We start from the raw sequence: 14,845 nt of genomic DNA, 5'->3' as shown, positions 1-14,845 counted from the left end.
ATAATTATTAGAATTTATTATTTTTTATTATTAATTAGTTATTAATATTTAAAAATATGAAATAAAATATATTATTAAATTATTAAATTAAAAAAAATAAACTAAAAAATTGAATTTATGAGTAAGTAATAGCTAAAATTAATAAATTCTGATGACTTAGCATTTTTCTTTCTCCAATTCATTGAAATAATTCTCCTAAAACAATTGGCTAAAAAATAAAAAAAAATTACAGACAATTTATGTTTAATGATCAGCAAAACCCTTGCCCAAAAGGCCAAAACCCTTTTCGTCCCCCGCAACATATTTTTGCGTCGCCTTACTTCTTTCTTCTTCTCAGTCATTACATCTTTCCTTTTTCTCTGGCGGCCGCTTCATCATCGTCAATCTTTCTCCCTCTTCAACTCTCCCACGGCAGCACTCCGCCGCCACCACCACTAAGTTCTTACATCGTTCGGTTCAGCAGGGAAGAATATGGCTGCTAAACCGGGTTCGGATCCGGACTTCGGGGCACTGCGAGAGCTCTTCAAGCCTCACATAGAGTCCTTCGATTACATGATTGACACCGGCTTGGAAACCATGCTCAGCCACATCAAGCCCGTCGAAATTTTCGACCCTTTCACTTCCACAAAGCTTAGAGATATCCTTTTCTATTATATATTTCAGTTTTTTCTGTTCGTTCCTGTTTCACCTCATATTTTAGCTCTAAACTCATGCAATTTCTATTTTTCAGTTGTCGGTTTTCAGCACTAACCATTGCATTTTCTATTTTTTATTATTCTTTTCTTTAACGTTTCGTACTCTCGTTGAGTGGTGCGGTGGTGGATGAGCCTTCGAAGGAGCGAATTTCAAGGAAAATGCGGGCTCCTTTGTATCCATTTGAGGTAAGTTTTTCCAACTTTCACTATTTGTTTTGCTATGCAGATTGTTTTTTTAAGTTGTTGTTCTTTATGTTCAGTGAATGACTCAGTATGTGCAATTTTTCTTTCTTTTGAACAGTGTAGACAAGCTGGAATTTCTTATACAGGGAAGTTCATGTTGGATGTATGCTTTCAATATAATGATAACCCAAGTGTTGTAAGAGAACGTGTTAGTTTTGGAGAGCTTCCCATAATGCTACAGGTAGATTGGTTATTGTTTGCTTTAAGCTTGGGTTCTTGAGTTTTGAGAACTGTACTAACACATAAGCACGAACACGTTCTTGAAAAAAAGTTGTACATGTGCATATAAGTGTGGTTTTTAGAGTGTTGCTGTGCAAGGAACTATAGTGGAAGTTGCAGGAAATTTGCTGTTGTATAACTAGTAATATTATGAATATGATGGATTCTGTGCAGTCAAAGAAATGCAAATTGAAAGGTGCTAATAAAGAAAAGCTGGTGTCCTGCAAGGAAGAGGCTTCAGAAATGGGTGGGTAAGTAGTCTAACCTTTTCTGTGCAGCTTAACATTGGTTTGTACAATGTTTTCAATTACAGGGATAATATATGCTCCTAACTTAGGGGTATACTATATTCTCGTTTGGATGAGTTGTTTGAGTTCTTATGTTGATGGTCTAGATTTATTATTTATTTTCTCTCTTTCTCCTTGGTGTTTATTTTTGAAGTACTTCCTTTTGGTTAATGCTTATACAAAAGCTTATGATATTTAAACCTTTTCAAGAAATTCTGCTAATTAATAATAATTGATGAAATGTTGTTATTATAAATTTAATATAGATTAAAGTCAGTGAGTTGGTGCTGAATCACCATAGCAGCTCTATTTGGAAAGCTGATTTAAGCCGTCATATTCTTATTTTGTTGTCTTATAGGCATTCCTAGGTTGCTTGTTTATCCACCTGACTATATGACTGATGATTCCTTGATCAAACACCTTATCTTTTCAGTTACTTCATTTTGAATGGCCTTGAGAGAGTTATTCGTCTATTAATTATGCCAAAACGGAACTATGTAAGCAATCTTTTTTGTCTTATGCACTTCCTTTATTGCAAGTGAGCCTGAGCTATCTTGTTTCTGTATGAGTTAAAATGTGTTATACTAGTCCAGGAACATGTAATGGGACTATTGGGACCAAGCAGCTTTGAAGGCTATTCATGGATTCCTCGATCCCACATCACAGATTTATTGATTTCATTACTTGTTTCTTAAATGTTGTAGCCAATGAGTATGGTGCGGAATTCATTTAGTGACCGGCGAGAGGGATATACCGATAAAGCTGTTGTAATAAGGTTTGTTATATCTTCGCATTTATTTTAAAGAACAAAATTACATTGTATCCTGTTGTTTACATATATCTCCTTTTATGAAGAACAGGTACATACATATTTTCATTTCAAAGATTGTTGCCGTTAATGTTACTATAATTTTCCATATAGTCTACCGTGCATTCGTATTAGTATTATATATGATAATGCCATGGCATTGCAACTAATGATTTTGTTTGTTTGACCTTTCCTTGAACTTTTCCATATTGTATTCATTTAGTCAGTTAGCAGTTAGCACTACAACAATTTAACATCGTTTGATCATGTACCAAATCCCACCTAGTGGGTCAAGGCTTAGTTGTGTATTTAAATGTTTTACTAGGTGTGCAATGCTTCACCTATAGATTTTTATCATATTACAATTTTGACTTTTATGACCAAAGGGATTGAAATGGGAGAGAAGGAATAGTAAAGGGAAGGGAAGGGAAGAGAAAGTATTTGCATGTTTCTTTGCTTTCTTTATGATGTTTCAACTGAAGATAAAACGGAAGTTTGCTTTTTTATTTCTTTACTGTTTTATTTTGTGTCCAAAAACTCCAAAAATAAACTTTTTTAAATGTTTAACTCCCAATATCTAAATCGTTTATAACTTCTTTTTTAATAAATTATTCAGGTGTGTAAGAGCAGATCAATCATCAGTAACAGTAAAATTGTATTATCTTCGTAATGGGAGTGCAAGAATAGGATTCTGGTAAGAAGTCTTTGGTTGCTACTTCCTTTTTAAAAAATAAAAACCTGGTTCTTTGTTTCATTCACATTCTTTGACTTGCATCTTAAGAAAGTTTTGATGATTTTGAATTTAAAATTTTAATGACAGTTTTATTTTAATATCATTTTGCAGGATGAAAGGAAGGGAATACTTGCTTCCTGTGGGCATTGTTTTAAAGGTAACACGTTCTGATTCTGTTAAATTACTGTAAATTTTGGCTTGAAATTTTTCAATGAGATGGAATTCTACAGTTTCTGTTATCCCATTTTCCTTGTTCTATATTTGGTTTGCTAATACATATATGCTTACAACAGAACTGATCTTTTTGTAACAGGCCCTAATTGACACCACAGACCGTGAAATTTATGTAAATTTGACAAGCTGCTATAATGAGAAGTACGGAAAGGGAAAGGGTACTGTTGGGACTCACCTTGTCGGTGAAAGGGCAAAAATAATTTTAGATGAAGTTCGAGATTTGTCCCTTTTCACTCGCCTTCAATGTCTAGAGTATATTGGTACATAATGCAGTTCTCTTGAAGACCCTATTGTTTCTGAATTTGCATACTTCTATACTAATTTTCTGTGTTTTAAATTCAGGAGAGAATTTCCGGCCTATTATGACTGGACTTGAAAATGACAGCTATCCTGTTGTATGTATTATTTATTTTTGTTGAAGAAGAGGTTCTTTTTACCTTATTTTTGTGTTTGTTGATTTCATGAATTTCCTTCAATGCCAGGTGGCTGATGCTGTTTTAGTGGACTACATATTTGTTCATCTGGAGAATAATTTTGACAAATTCAATCTGCTAATGTTAGCTCCTTTTCTCCTTCTATTTGGTTATTTTGCATAGTCAGCACTTTTTTTTCTTTTGAATATAACATATTTGCTGTGAAGGGCAGCCTTAGAGTAATAATTTAGTTGTCTCCTTGTAACCTTTATCCCGCTTTTGGATATTGTCTGAGATAGAAATATAGAGACAATTGATAGACACAGAGATAAAGACGTATATATTCTGTCCTCACTTTTATGAAATACAGAAAAATACATTAATGTTTTCATCTTGAGACAGGAAAATTGTCTGTTTCTGTCTCTACAACCGAACGAGTTTATGCATCTTTTATCTTTTTATTTCCGTCTTAGAGACAGTATTCAAATGTAACCCAAGGTCATGGTTTCAAGCAGTGGAATTAGCCACTGACGCAGATCAGGCTACCTACGTACCCTTTGGATTCGTACGGCGGTGCAGTTGGCCGTCCCCCAGACCAAGTGTAATGTGGGATGCTTGTGTGCATCACCAGACTGGCCTTCTATATAAGATATCTGTTGTGAGTCTTGTGTGCGTGTTTCGGAGAGTTATTTCACAATTTAATTTTTTTTCATAAGATGGAAAAAGTTGAAAATTGATTTATCTAAAACTTATTCCCACAACCTTTTACAAAAAAGTTGAAAAAACATTTTTTGTTTTGTTTTGTTTTTGTTTTTGAGGCACAAGCAGTAGTATTCTTTTCGAAGTCTTATATATTGAGATTATATATGGTTTCTTTTCTGGTTCCTCTATTCTACTTTTTAAACTATCTCTTTTTAGAGATCTATTTATTATTTTCTTATTTTAGCTTCTATTTTCCTTCTCCATTTAGCTTCATGTTGCAGAAACTTTTCTCACTTATAGATCAGACATCAGTACCTGACAACCCTGATTCCTTGCAAAATCAGGAGGTTTTACTCCCTGGCCATCTGATTACACTTTATCTTAAGGTGGAAAGCTTTAAACCCCTTTTCTATAATATATTAATCCCCATATTTGTCTTGTTTTATTATTAGAAGGATCCTTTCTAAAAGTCTTTTTCTGCTGTCTTATCACTTTTACACAAACAAACAAAAATAAGAGGTTGGTGTTTAAGCTTTTTTCCTCACCTGGTTTTATTATTATTTTTTATATTAGGAAAAACTGGAAGATTGGCTGCAAAGAGGAAAAAAGCTTGTTCAAGATGAGATCAAGGAAAAAAGCAAGAACTTTGATATCGGCAACAGTATGTATTATCTTTGTTTCCTCTTGCAATGTTATTTTCTATGACTAATTCTCTGCTCCTCCCCCTCATCCCCCTTCTGTTGGCATCTGCTAATATCTTTGTACTTGACTTTTTGTGGAATATTTATGAGACCTCAAATAATAGAGAAGAGATAGGTCAGAGAATTTAAAGAGAAGAGAGATTGAACTTTATCATGTACTCCAATATTATTATTGAGCTTAGCACCAATTGGTGCTTATATACAGAGAGAAGATAGCTTGTGGTGCAAGCTAGTACAAAGGGCATAATTGCCTTTTCATGCATAAGTTAGTTATGACCGTTGTAGCTAACTACAGCTGTCCTTTCCTAGCTGGATCAGCTATTCTAACTAACTGATTCTCTAGATTATACTAGCTTACAATATTAATAAATGATTTACTGGCCTCCCCTTATTATTCAATGCACCCTGTAGTCTTTAAGCTTCTATGTGATGTCTAAATTGATGATAGTTGTCATGATCTTTTCTTTACATTGTTTGCCTCTTTGTTTTGCAGTTAGGCAAGTAAAAAATCTTTTTGAGAAAAATCCACCAAGGCATATCGGTACAACCATTGAAAATATGTTGAAAACTGGAAGATTAAACACACAGACGGGTCTAGATCTGCAGCAGGTATGCACTTGCCAGTTCTCAGTTAAATTATGCCGGTGCTTATGTTTGCAAACCGTAAGAGATGTACCTAAATTATTCTTTGTATTTCTTCACATGTCAATATAATTGAATTGTATCCTCTATGTGAAGGCTTAGTGTTCGATATTTCTACCTTTTAAAGTATCAGATACTAATAGGAACTGGGCCTATAATTAACAGGTCTTGATAGATAAGTATTAGAGTAGCTCTTAGTAGCCAACGATAATGACGGTGTTAGAGGTGCAGAAATCATCAGTTTAGAAATTAGGAAGTCAGTAACTAGGAGAAGAATGGATTTCTCAAACATGTTTGTACAATTATATTCTCGTTGTGAAGTCAAACATACTTGGGATTTCGTTATTCTTTGAATCAGTCTATCAGCTGGTGTTAAAGCAACTTGAGCTGGGGAGGAATATATGTTGGAATGAGAATAGAAGCAAAGTCTGAGTCTATGTAAAATCGCCTACTATATTCGAGTCACTTAGCAGGCAAGGGTTAGCCAAGGTTGATCATTGCCAAATCTTGGAGGTTTGGGATATTAGTGATGGACAATGTCCAAGAATTATAAGATAAGTGGACACAGTCTTGAGTTTCATTCAAGAGTCTATCTAATTCAAAATTGGGTTCTGTAAAGGAAAATTCAGAGTGTTGAACATGGAAAGAAAATAATGAGCAATGGAGAAGGGTTGAGATGCCTTTGTTTTTGAGTGGGTGCTGATGCTTATAGGTGGGTGAGCTGAATAGGGTGGAATGGCATTTCAGCAAGAGCATACAACATGGAGAGTGACTTGTTGCTGCCAGAGACCTTGAAGGTTCAACAATACTTGGCTTGAATGACAGGTGTCTTACATTCAGAATCCTAAGTGGTCCAAGCTTCGGAGTTATTCTTTAGGTCTCAAAATTTGATAGTCCAAAATCCATGAGATATTGCTATGCTGGATGCAAGAAGGGTTTGCTAAGAATATATGGTTGAGACTTATATAAGGCTACTACTAGTCATTTAGAAGATATATTTGGAGGGTGTTTTCATGAGTTGTTCAAGTGAAGAGGTAAGACATGAAGTAATTTCATCCCCCTGAAGCTTTATTCTATTTAAAGAATGTGGCTTCTTCAATTGGTGAGATATAAATCGATTCTAAAAGAGGGAAACATTAATGTTGAAGAATGTTCGGAGATATAATAACTGTTCTTTTTCTAGAAACAATGTGGGAGATGGAAGAAAACATGCCCAGGGAATAAAGCCCAAGGGAAATTGAATGATACAACTGAATTCAGAGGTGGATAGCAAATTTTTCTTTAAGGCAGTAAACTGAGGCTGGAATGCATAGAGAAGAAAGAAGAGATCATGATGGGGTAATAAGATGATGTGCTGTGCAGGGTTTCAAGAAGGCCAACCATGCTTTCGCTGTTAAAGTGGTTGGACCTAGGTTTTGCTATACATGCAGTGGCTGGTGGGTGGTTGGCAAGCATAAACCAGTACTACCGCTGTACAATTGCCATTGAGGAGCTAGCTGAGACTGCTGCTGCAGAACATTTTCCTAGTACTGATATGAGATTGCTGTCAACATGTTAGGGAAACTCTGACCAAATGGGCCAGAGCCGACTTAATGATGAAAATACCATGAGCTTAAAATATATAGAAGAAAAAGACTTGATTCTTTTTCTGGTTGGATCATGCCCTGACAGTTGGGAAGATTGGTGTGGAAAATGGTGAAATTGGAGTTGCAAACCCTAGGCCCATTTTTGGACTTGTTGGATGAAACCATATTTTCTTAGCAGTAGAAACTGGTCTGTAAAGGGTCCTATTTACCAATGGTTGGCAGTGAACACCTTGAAAAGATTATGTCTGTGGCAGATAAATGCCCCTGTTTTTCTGGATGATACATGTGGATGACAGGGCAGGATCACTAGTGAGAACAAGAGCTGCCCATAAGTTTAATGTATCATTAGCATTTGCAGAGAAATATAGGTGATTGGATGAAATACGCATTATGTGGATGTTATCATACCTTGAAGCATACCTATATCCTTGCTTGTTAAGCTACAAGCTTGGGATGAAATCTTCCATCAGAAATGTTATGTTTCCTTATTGCAAATCTTATTCATTCCTTTGGTACAGCCTTTTTCCACCTTGATACACCTATTTGGAAATCAAAAGTTCTTTTTGTGAGTATGCTTGCTTGAGAGGTGATTAGGTGAAAATGGGTGGAAAATTCATGCATGAGCTCACCCATTTTACCCACCACCCAAACACACCCTAAGGTTGACTTCTTTGTTTGAACAATTCTGCTTAACTGAATTAATTTCTTACATGTTGCAAGTTCATGATACATAAGGTTATCTCTGTCAAAGTTAGTTATATGCTGGACAAGTTCAGAATCAGAATTGATACCACATCTATTTTTGTATTGTTTTGTGGCTAACATTTTATGAATACCTTATTTGGTATGTTGGTGAATATTGGGTGGGTGTGCCGTGCAACCATAGTTGTCAAATATATTGGCGATCACTTAGAGAATTTTGCAAGAACTGCCATAGTCTGTTTAAGGGTGTTTCACTAACTGATATGCAAAGGGAGCATCTTGCATTGTTCTATAGCAAATCCCTCTAGGTGTTAATTATATCCTTTTGTATCTATGTGAGTAAGTCTCATCCACTTTTGTAATACAATTTCTTTTTCCATTAAAAAGAATCCTTATCATTCTAGAGGAATACCTGTCTTGGATATGCTAAGGGATTGAAAAGTTTTGTCATTAATAGTGTGTTTCTTGGTTTGTTCTCTTCTTGGTAAGAAGATATCTTGCTGTCATATCTTGTATCAACTTCATCTTAATAAAATTATTGTTCCCAATCAAAATTCAATTATGACAATATAATTGGTTGATTGCTTTATATATCTTTCTTTATGTTAGCATGATGCCCTTTAAAATTCATTTGGTTATATTTGCTTGATCAGAGGGCAGGCTATACAGTTCAGGCTGAAAGGTTGAACTTCTTACGTTTTCTTTCACATTTTCGTGCTGTTCATCGAGGGGCCTCATTTGCTGGGCTACGTACTACAACTGTCAGGAAGCTTTTGCCTGAGTAAGTACATTTTTACTTATTTAGTAATTCAGCGTATTACATATTCTTGTTATAATATGCACCTGACTGTATCTATTATTTATGAGATATGTTTTTCTTGCAACAGATCTTGGGGTTTTCTTTGCCCTGTGCACACTCCTGATGGAGAGCCCTGTGGATTGTTAAACCACATGACATGCACTTGCAGTAAGTTATTTGTTATCTTTTCCTGATAGTGATGTATTATGTTAGTGTACCTATCCATATTTGTACCATATTTTGCATCAAATTTTGTCACCTAAGATACAGTCGTTTGTTATTTCTATTTGCTTTAGTGTAACCTTACATCATAAAACTCTAGTATGCTGCATTGCTGCATTATATTCCATTGGTTTCTGTTAACAATTTTCATATTGCATCACCCTTTGTTTCTGTGAGGATGTTCACCATAAGTGTTGTGTTATATTTCTCTGGATTAATTAATAGCTGTTATTCAACTGTTCAAGTGAGATGGTACTTTAGGATTTTACCTTCAACACTTAAGGTGTTCCAGAAGACTAATATATAAAAATGTATGGCAAAATTCCCCATATAAAATATCATAAGAAGTCTACCAATGCTTGGTTTGTACAAGTGGTCAACCACTTGTTCCCTTTAAGGAAGGTCTATGGTTTGACTCTCTGAATGGAAAAGTATTACTACAGAAACAGACAATTAAATTATGTGGTAATATTTATTGGTTAAATAAATTGTTTCATCACTTATCTTCAGAGACAATTAAAGTTCCGTAATTTTTCTCTTCTCTTTTGTCAGGGATTACTTCATTCATCGATCCTCTAGGAAGAGACTATTTTAAGATAAAAAAAGATATCCTCGATGTTTTAACTGAGGTTGGAATGATACCATCTTTGCCAAAGCTAGTTCTTCCTGGCCCACCTGAATTACTAACTGTTCTTTTAGATGGTTGTATTGTTGGTGGTATACCTTCCAGTGAAGTTGAGAAAGTTGTGGCTCACATAAGACGATTTAAAGTGTCATCTGCTGGAGTGGTTTGTTTTTTTTTTAAAAAAAATCATATTGTGTTTGCTTACTGTATGATATATCTTTTTCACATTGACTTAAATATTATGTGTTGCAGATTCCTGATCATCTGGAAGTGGGTTATGTTCCATTGAGCATGGGTGGAGCATATCCTGGTCTATACCTGTTCACATCCCCCTCAAGGTTTGTTCGGCCAGTGAGAAATATATCATTTCCTTCAGATGGAAGTGAAAACATCGAACTTATTGGGCCATTTGAACAGGTAAAAAGTATTTTTTTTTCTCTGTTTAACATTATTTGGATTAAGCCAAGGTTGCTTAAATGGATGAATTGACACACTAGACTAAATAAGATTAGGAATGATTGCAGTAGAGAAATATTTCACATAGCACCAATTAATTAGAAGATAAAATCTCATCTTAGGTGGTATGAAGGTCATGCTCGGAGAAGTTTTGCCAAGGATCCACTTAGGAGAGTGGATTAGATGGAGGGTAGTTTTGTAGCTAGAAGCAAAGGGAGACCTTGGGGGAAATTACTAGAAGAGTTTTTAAAATTTCAGTGTGGTTTATATTTTATAACAGTACTTTGGCAATGATTAATCCATGTAGCCGAACTCACCAGCTGAGACTTGTTTAACGCTTGAATTCTTTTTTGGAACTGAAGAACTAAAGCTATCTTTATTGAGATGAGTATTTTCACACAGGATCTATCCAATCTGAGTTACACCTTTTTATATTCCTTGTCAGGTTTTTATGGAGATAAGATGTCCTGATGGAGGAGATGGAGGAAGGAAAAGTTCATTCCCTGCAACTCATGAGGAAATTCATCCAACAGGAATGCTTAGCGTAGTGGCTAATCTTACTCCTTGGTCAGATCATAATCAGAGCCCAAGAAATATGTACCAGTGTCAGGTATTTGTCTTGGTGTGTTTAAGACTGTGAGACTGCTTGATCAACAGATGTTTTCAGATTGTTGTTGCTTTCATTGTAGATGGCAAAGCAAACAATGGCATTCTCTTCACAAGCAATTCAACATCGTGCAGATCAAAAATTGTATCACCTTCAGGTTTGCTCAAATTTGCTATGTTTTATGTTTATAGATTGCAGATACCCACTGTTCCAGATAAAAATGTGGAGCCGCCCTAATGTTTGGTTTTGTAGTTAATTACTTCCGTTGCATCTCACATATCATTATTTTATAATATTTTGCTTTCCTCTTATAACTTGAATATTTTGTGGTTATTTTCAGACTCCCCAGAGTCCCATTGTGCGCACAGGTGCATATACCAAGTATTGCATTGATGAATTTCCAACAGGAACAAATGCAATAGTTGCAGTTCTGGCATATACAGGGTAACTGCTTTAGAGCAAAGTGACTGTAATTTAACCTTTTATATTTATAAGCATATTTGTTAATCTATAAACGGATCACAGATATGATATGGAGGATGCCATGATTTTAAACAAGTCATCAGTGGAACGTGGGATGTTTCACGGACAAATATATCAGGTTTGATATATGACAAACTAGTTATGTTTTCTTGATTTTGATGTGTTACTGTTTATGTCTCACATCACTATTCGCATGACATTATGATTGGGTTTTTGAAGTTTTAGCAGTTTATACTCAATCAAGTTTCTTCTGTTTGAAACTTCATTGCTGCTGCTGCTGCTCTCTCTCTCTCTCTCTCTCTATATATATATATATATATATCATGGTGGTATAATCAGCAGAGTACACTATAATGTTTGATTCATTGCTGACCTCATGTAGTACAAGTTTTAGTGGTGGTGCTGAAGTGTGATTGTATTTTTGATGGTTTTGTTGTTCCCCACTCCAGTCCCTGGCTCCGGCTCCTCACCGTCACACACACTAACCCTAAACACCCAGCGGCAACTCATGAATCCTTGACCATTGGTCTATTTGTAGATATATTCTGCATTTCCAACATTATAGTCTCTCATGGTCTGGCCTAAAAGGCCAAATGTTCACTTAGAGTACCTTGCTGTTATGCTCTTTCTGGAGCCTCCAAACTATCACATTTCTTGTGACTAGTTGACATCGGTAATCTACTGCATACACTGATTTGTGTTTGCTTCTGTACCTCCATGTCCTATTATGGTGGTGTAGTCCATGTATTGATATTTCAGTTGTTTGCTTTGACTGTAGATAATGTTTCTTGCCACAAATTCTGATTGTAAATTTTCCGTAACACTTTTTATATGCATCTCTAATTCTGTTTTCTTTTATATTGTAATCCACCTATATTAAATTTCAGTTGCAAGTTTTGACTCTTAGGCAATGTTTCATGTTATTATGATTGTTAATTTGCTTTATTGAATACTATGGCAGACTGAAACTATTGACCTGACTCAAATGGGTAGAAAGTCAGGCAAGTCAAGCCAAACCCCAAGAATGTTCAGAAGAAGCAACATAAACAAATTTGGTTGTACACTTGATGCAGATGGCCTTCCACATGTTGGCCAGGTTTGCTTTCATCTGTGCGTGCGCGCCCGTGTGTGTGTGTGTGTACACGCACACCCTTCTCTCATTCTTCTCCTGACTGCAACTTTGTTACTCTTAATTTGTGATTTCCAGTTCATACGACCGGATGAACCCTACTGTAGCATTTATAATACAGAAAGGAGTTCTGTGCAAACCTTAAGAAAGAAGGGTACGGAACCTGTTTATGTTGATTATGTTGCTGTTGATGTCAAAAACAAGAAGGATCTTCAGAAGGCAAGTCAATGCTTTTGCATATATTTCCTTGTGTAATTGGATAGTAGGTTTAAATTTTGAAACATTTATGATATAATAAATTTAAATAGATATTTATTGGTCCCTATAACCTATGCTATTGGGTTGCTTAATCCATGAACAGTAGTATCAATGCCATTCACCCATTGTGCTGAAGTTTGAACATTGTTGCCCACATCATTCATTTAAATTATATATATTTTTAGCAGTCAATATCCATGAACAGCTTTGAAGAGTTCATTTGTCAGAAGAGGTTCTCTAATTTACAAATAAATGAATGTTATTTTCCTGATGAAGTTTTATAGTAGCAGTTACACTAACCAATCCTGGTAGTGTATTTCAAGTAGTATTACAAGATATGTACAGCACAAGCTGTAGAAGGAAAAATTTATTACAATTTTTATTATTCAATTTAATCTGTTAACTTTTTCTTGTGCTTTCAATTTCTGGAGCAGGTCAACATACGGTTCCGACAGCCTCGGAATCCTATCATTGGTGATAAATTTAGTAGTAGGCATGGGCAAAAAGGTGTTTGCTCTCAGTTGTGGCCAGACATTGATATGCCATTTTGTGGAACTACGGGGATGCGCCCAGATCTCATAATCAATCCGCATGCATTTCCTTCCAGAATGACAATTGCAATGCTTTTGGAGTCTGTTGCTGCTAAGGTATAACACTTAAATGAAGAGATAAGCACGAAGATATTTATAAATTATCACACACTTTTTGTATTTTGATGGGAATCATGTAATGACTGCTCTGCAAGCATTTTTTTATATTGGTCACCTTCTGGGTGCTCTACACATCTGCTTCATTAAAGATCAATTATAACGTGTAACTAATTCTTTCAGGGAGGCAGCTTACATGGAGAATTTGTAGATGCAACTCCATTTCGTGGTTCAGTGAATAAAAATGATGGGGAGTCTGAATCAAAATCAGGTTCACTTGTCGATGACCTTGGTCTTATGCTAAGAAAAAAAGGATTCAATTATCATGGTTTGGAGGTTCTGTATAGTGGGGTTTATGGAACAGAATTAACGTGTGAGATCTTTATTGGGCCTGTTTATTACCAGCGGTTACGTCATATGGTTTCGGACAAATATCAGGTGAGCAAATCCTCTGTTTTGTCAATGCTGCTTCATATTGTTTTCTATATTCTCTCCTAGCTTGGCAAGATTCACTTGAAAAGAAATTAACATTTCAAATTACTCCTTTTATTCATGCAATTTTTTGGTTTTAAAGCTTTTGAAGTGGTGTGTCTAATTGAACTTAAATGTGACAAGTCATTATTATCTAATATTCTAATTTCACTTTGTTTCCTATTTTGATATTGGAAGCATCGGACTTGTTTGGTCAAAGAAAACATTTCAACCCAACTCAATCCCCAAAATATGTGTTGGCAAAGAATCTGACCCAATGCATTAAAAAAAAGGGTTCTTGAGTGGTCTCAAACTTGTGTGTAAAACGTGTAATTCAATGTGCTTTTCTTGGACAATGGTTACTGGCTACCTTACAAAAGCTTTTGTTGTCATTCGATTTGCAACACCAAATGCATTTTCCTTTACAGGTTCGATCTACTGGAACAACTGACCAGCTCACCAAACAGCCAATCAAAGGACGAAAACGTGGTGGGGGAGTTCGATTTGGAGAAATGGAACGCGACTCTCTACTTGCGCATGGGGCTGCATATCTTTTGCACGATAGGTTGCACACCTGTTCTGATTATCACATTGCTGATGTATGTTCCCTTTGTGGGAGCTTGCTTACAACAGTATTCATCCAACCCCAGAAGCGGCCGGTGCGGGCGATCGGGGGGCTTCCACCTGGAAGAGCTCCAAAGAAGATCATGTGTGATGCATGCCAAACAAGTAAAGGCATGGAGGCAGTTGCAATGCCGTATGTATTCAGATACTTGGCAGCAGAGCTTGCAGCCATGAACATAAAATTAACTCTTAAGCTAAGTAATCAAGCTGGAGCCTGATATGGCGAAGTATGCTTAGCATGACAGCGTGTTAAGATTATTATTTATGGGAGCTCATATGCTTGCTCCCGTCACTGGGAGTAAAAGTTTTCCAAGTCATGCAATCTTGATTTCTGTTGGTTTCGACGAACAGATCCAGATAGTAACATAGTAAGGAAAGTTTTGACGTTTTCACATTCATCTATGTATTGTTGTCAATGTAAAATATTAGCTAAATTATTTAGTGTTGCTGAATTTTTATTTTCTTTTGTAAAATGTGACATAAAGAAAACTCGAAGTGAAAGAAGTCTGCTATTTGTATTTTAATTTTTATTATTGATTAGAGATTTCCAAGGGCCTCA

The 14,845-nt window shown here is 35.7% G+C and overlaps 1 protein-coding gene across 1 annotated transcript; it reads left to right on the top strand.

The window, feature by feature from the left end:
- Positions 1–245: 245 nt before the first annotated feature.
- LOC112769222 (DNA-directed RNA polymerase I subunit 2) lies at positions 246–14,845 on the top strand. Its single transcript, XM_025813679.2, has 27 exons — positions 246–637; positions 799–881; positions 997–1,119; positions 1,332–1,408; positions 1,878–1,941; positions 2,149–2,219; positions 2,869–2,946; positions 3,097–3,142; positions 3,299–3,479; positions 3,562–3,614; positions 3,702–3,775; positions 4,603–4,720; positions 4,908–4,995; positions 5,529–5,644; positions 8,619–8,746; positions 8,853–8,932; positions 9,539–9,774; positions 9,864–10,028; positions 10,513–10,677; positions 10,757–10,831; positions 11,015–11,118; positions 11,200–11,275; positions 12,119–12,253; positions 12,365–12,505; positions 12,979–13,191; positions 13,375–13,629; positions 14,091–14,845. The coding sequence occupies exons 1-27, from the start codon at positions 472–474 to the stop codon at positions 14,502–14,504; spliced, it is 3,525 nt and encodes a 1,174-aa protein (XP_025669464.1). The 5' UTR covers positions 246–471; the 3' UTR covers positions 14,505–14,845.

Source organism: Arachis hypogaea, chromosome 18 (assembly GCF_003086295.3).
Source record: "Arachis hypogaea cultivar Tifrunner chromosome 18, arahy.Tifrunner.gnm2.J5K5, whole genome shotgun sequence".
NCBI classification, from domain to species: domain Eukaryota; kingdom Viridiplantae; phylum Streptophyta; class Magnoliopsida; order Fabales; family Fabaceae; genus Arachis; species Arachis hypogaea.
This window is presented reverse-complemented; position numbering and strand designations above follow the sequence as displayed.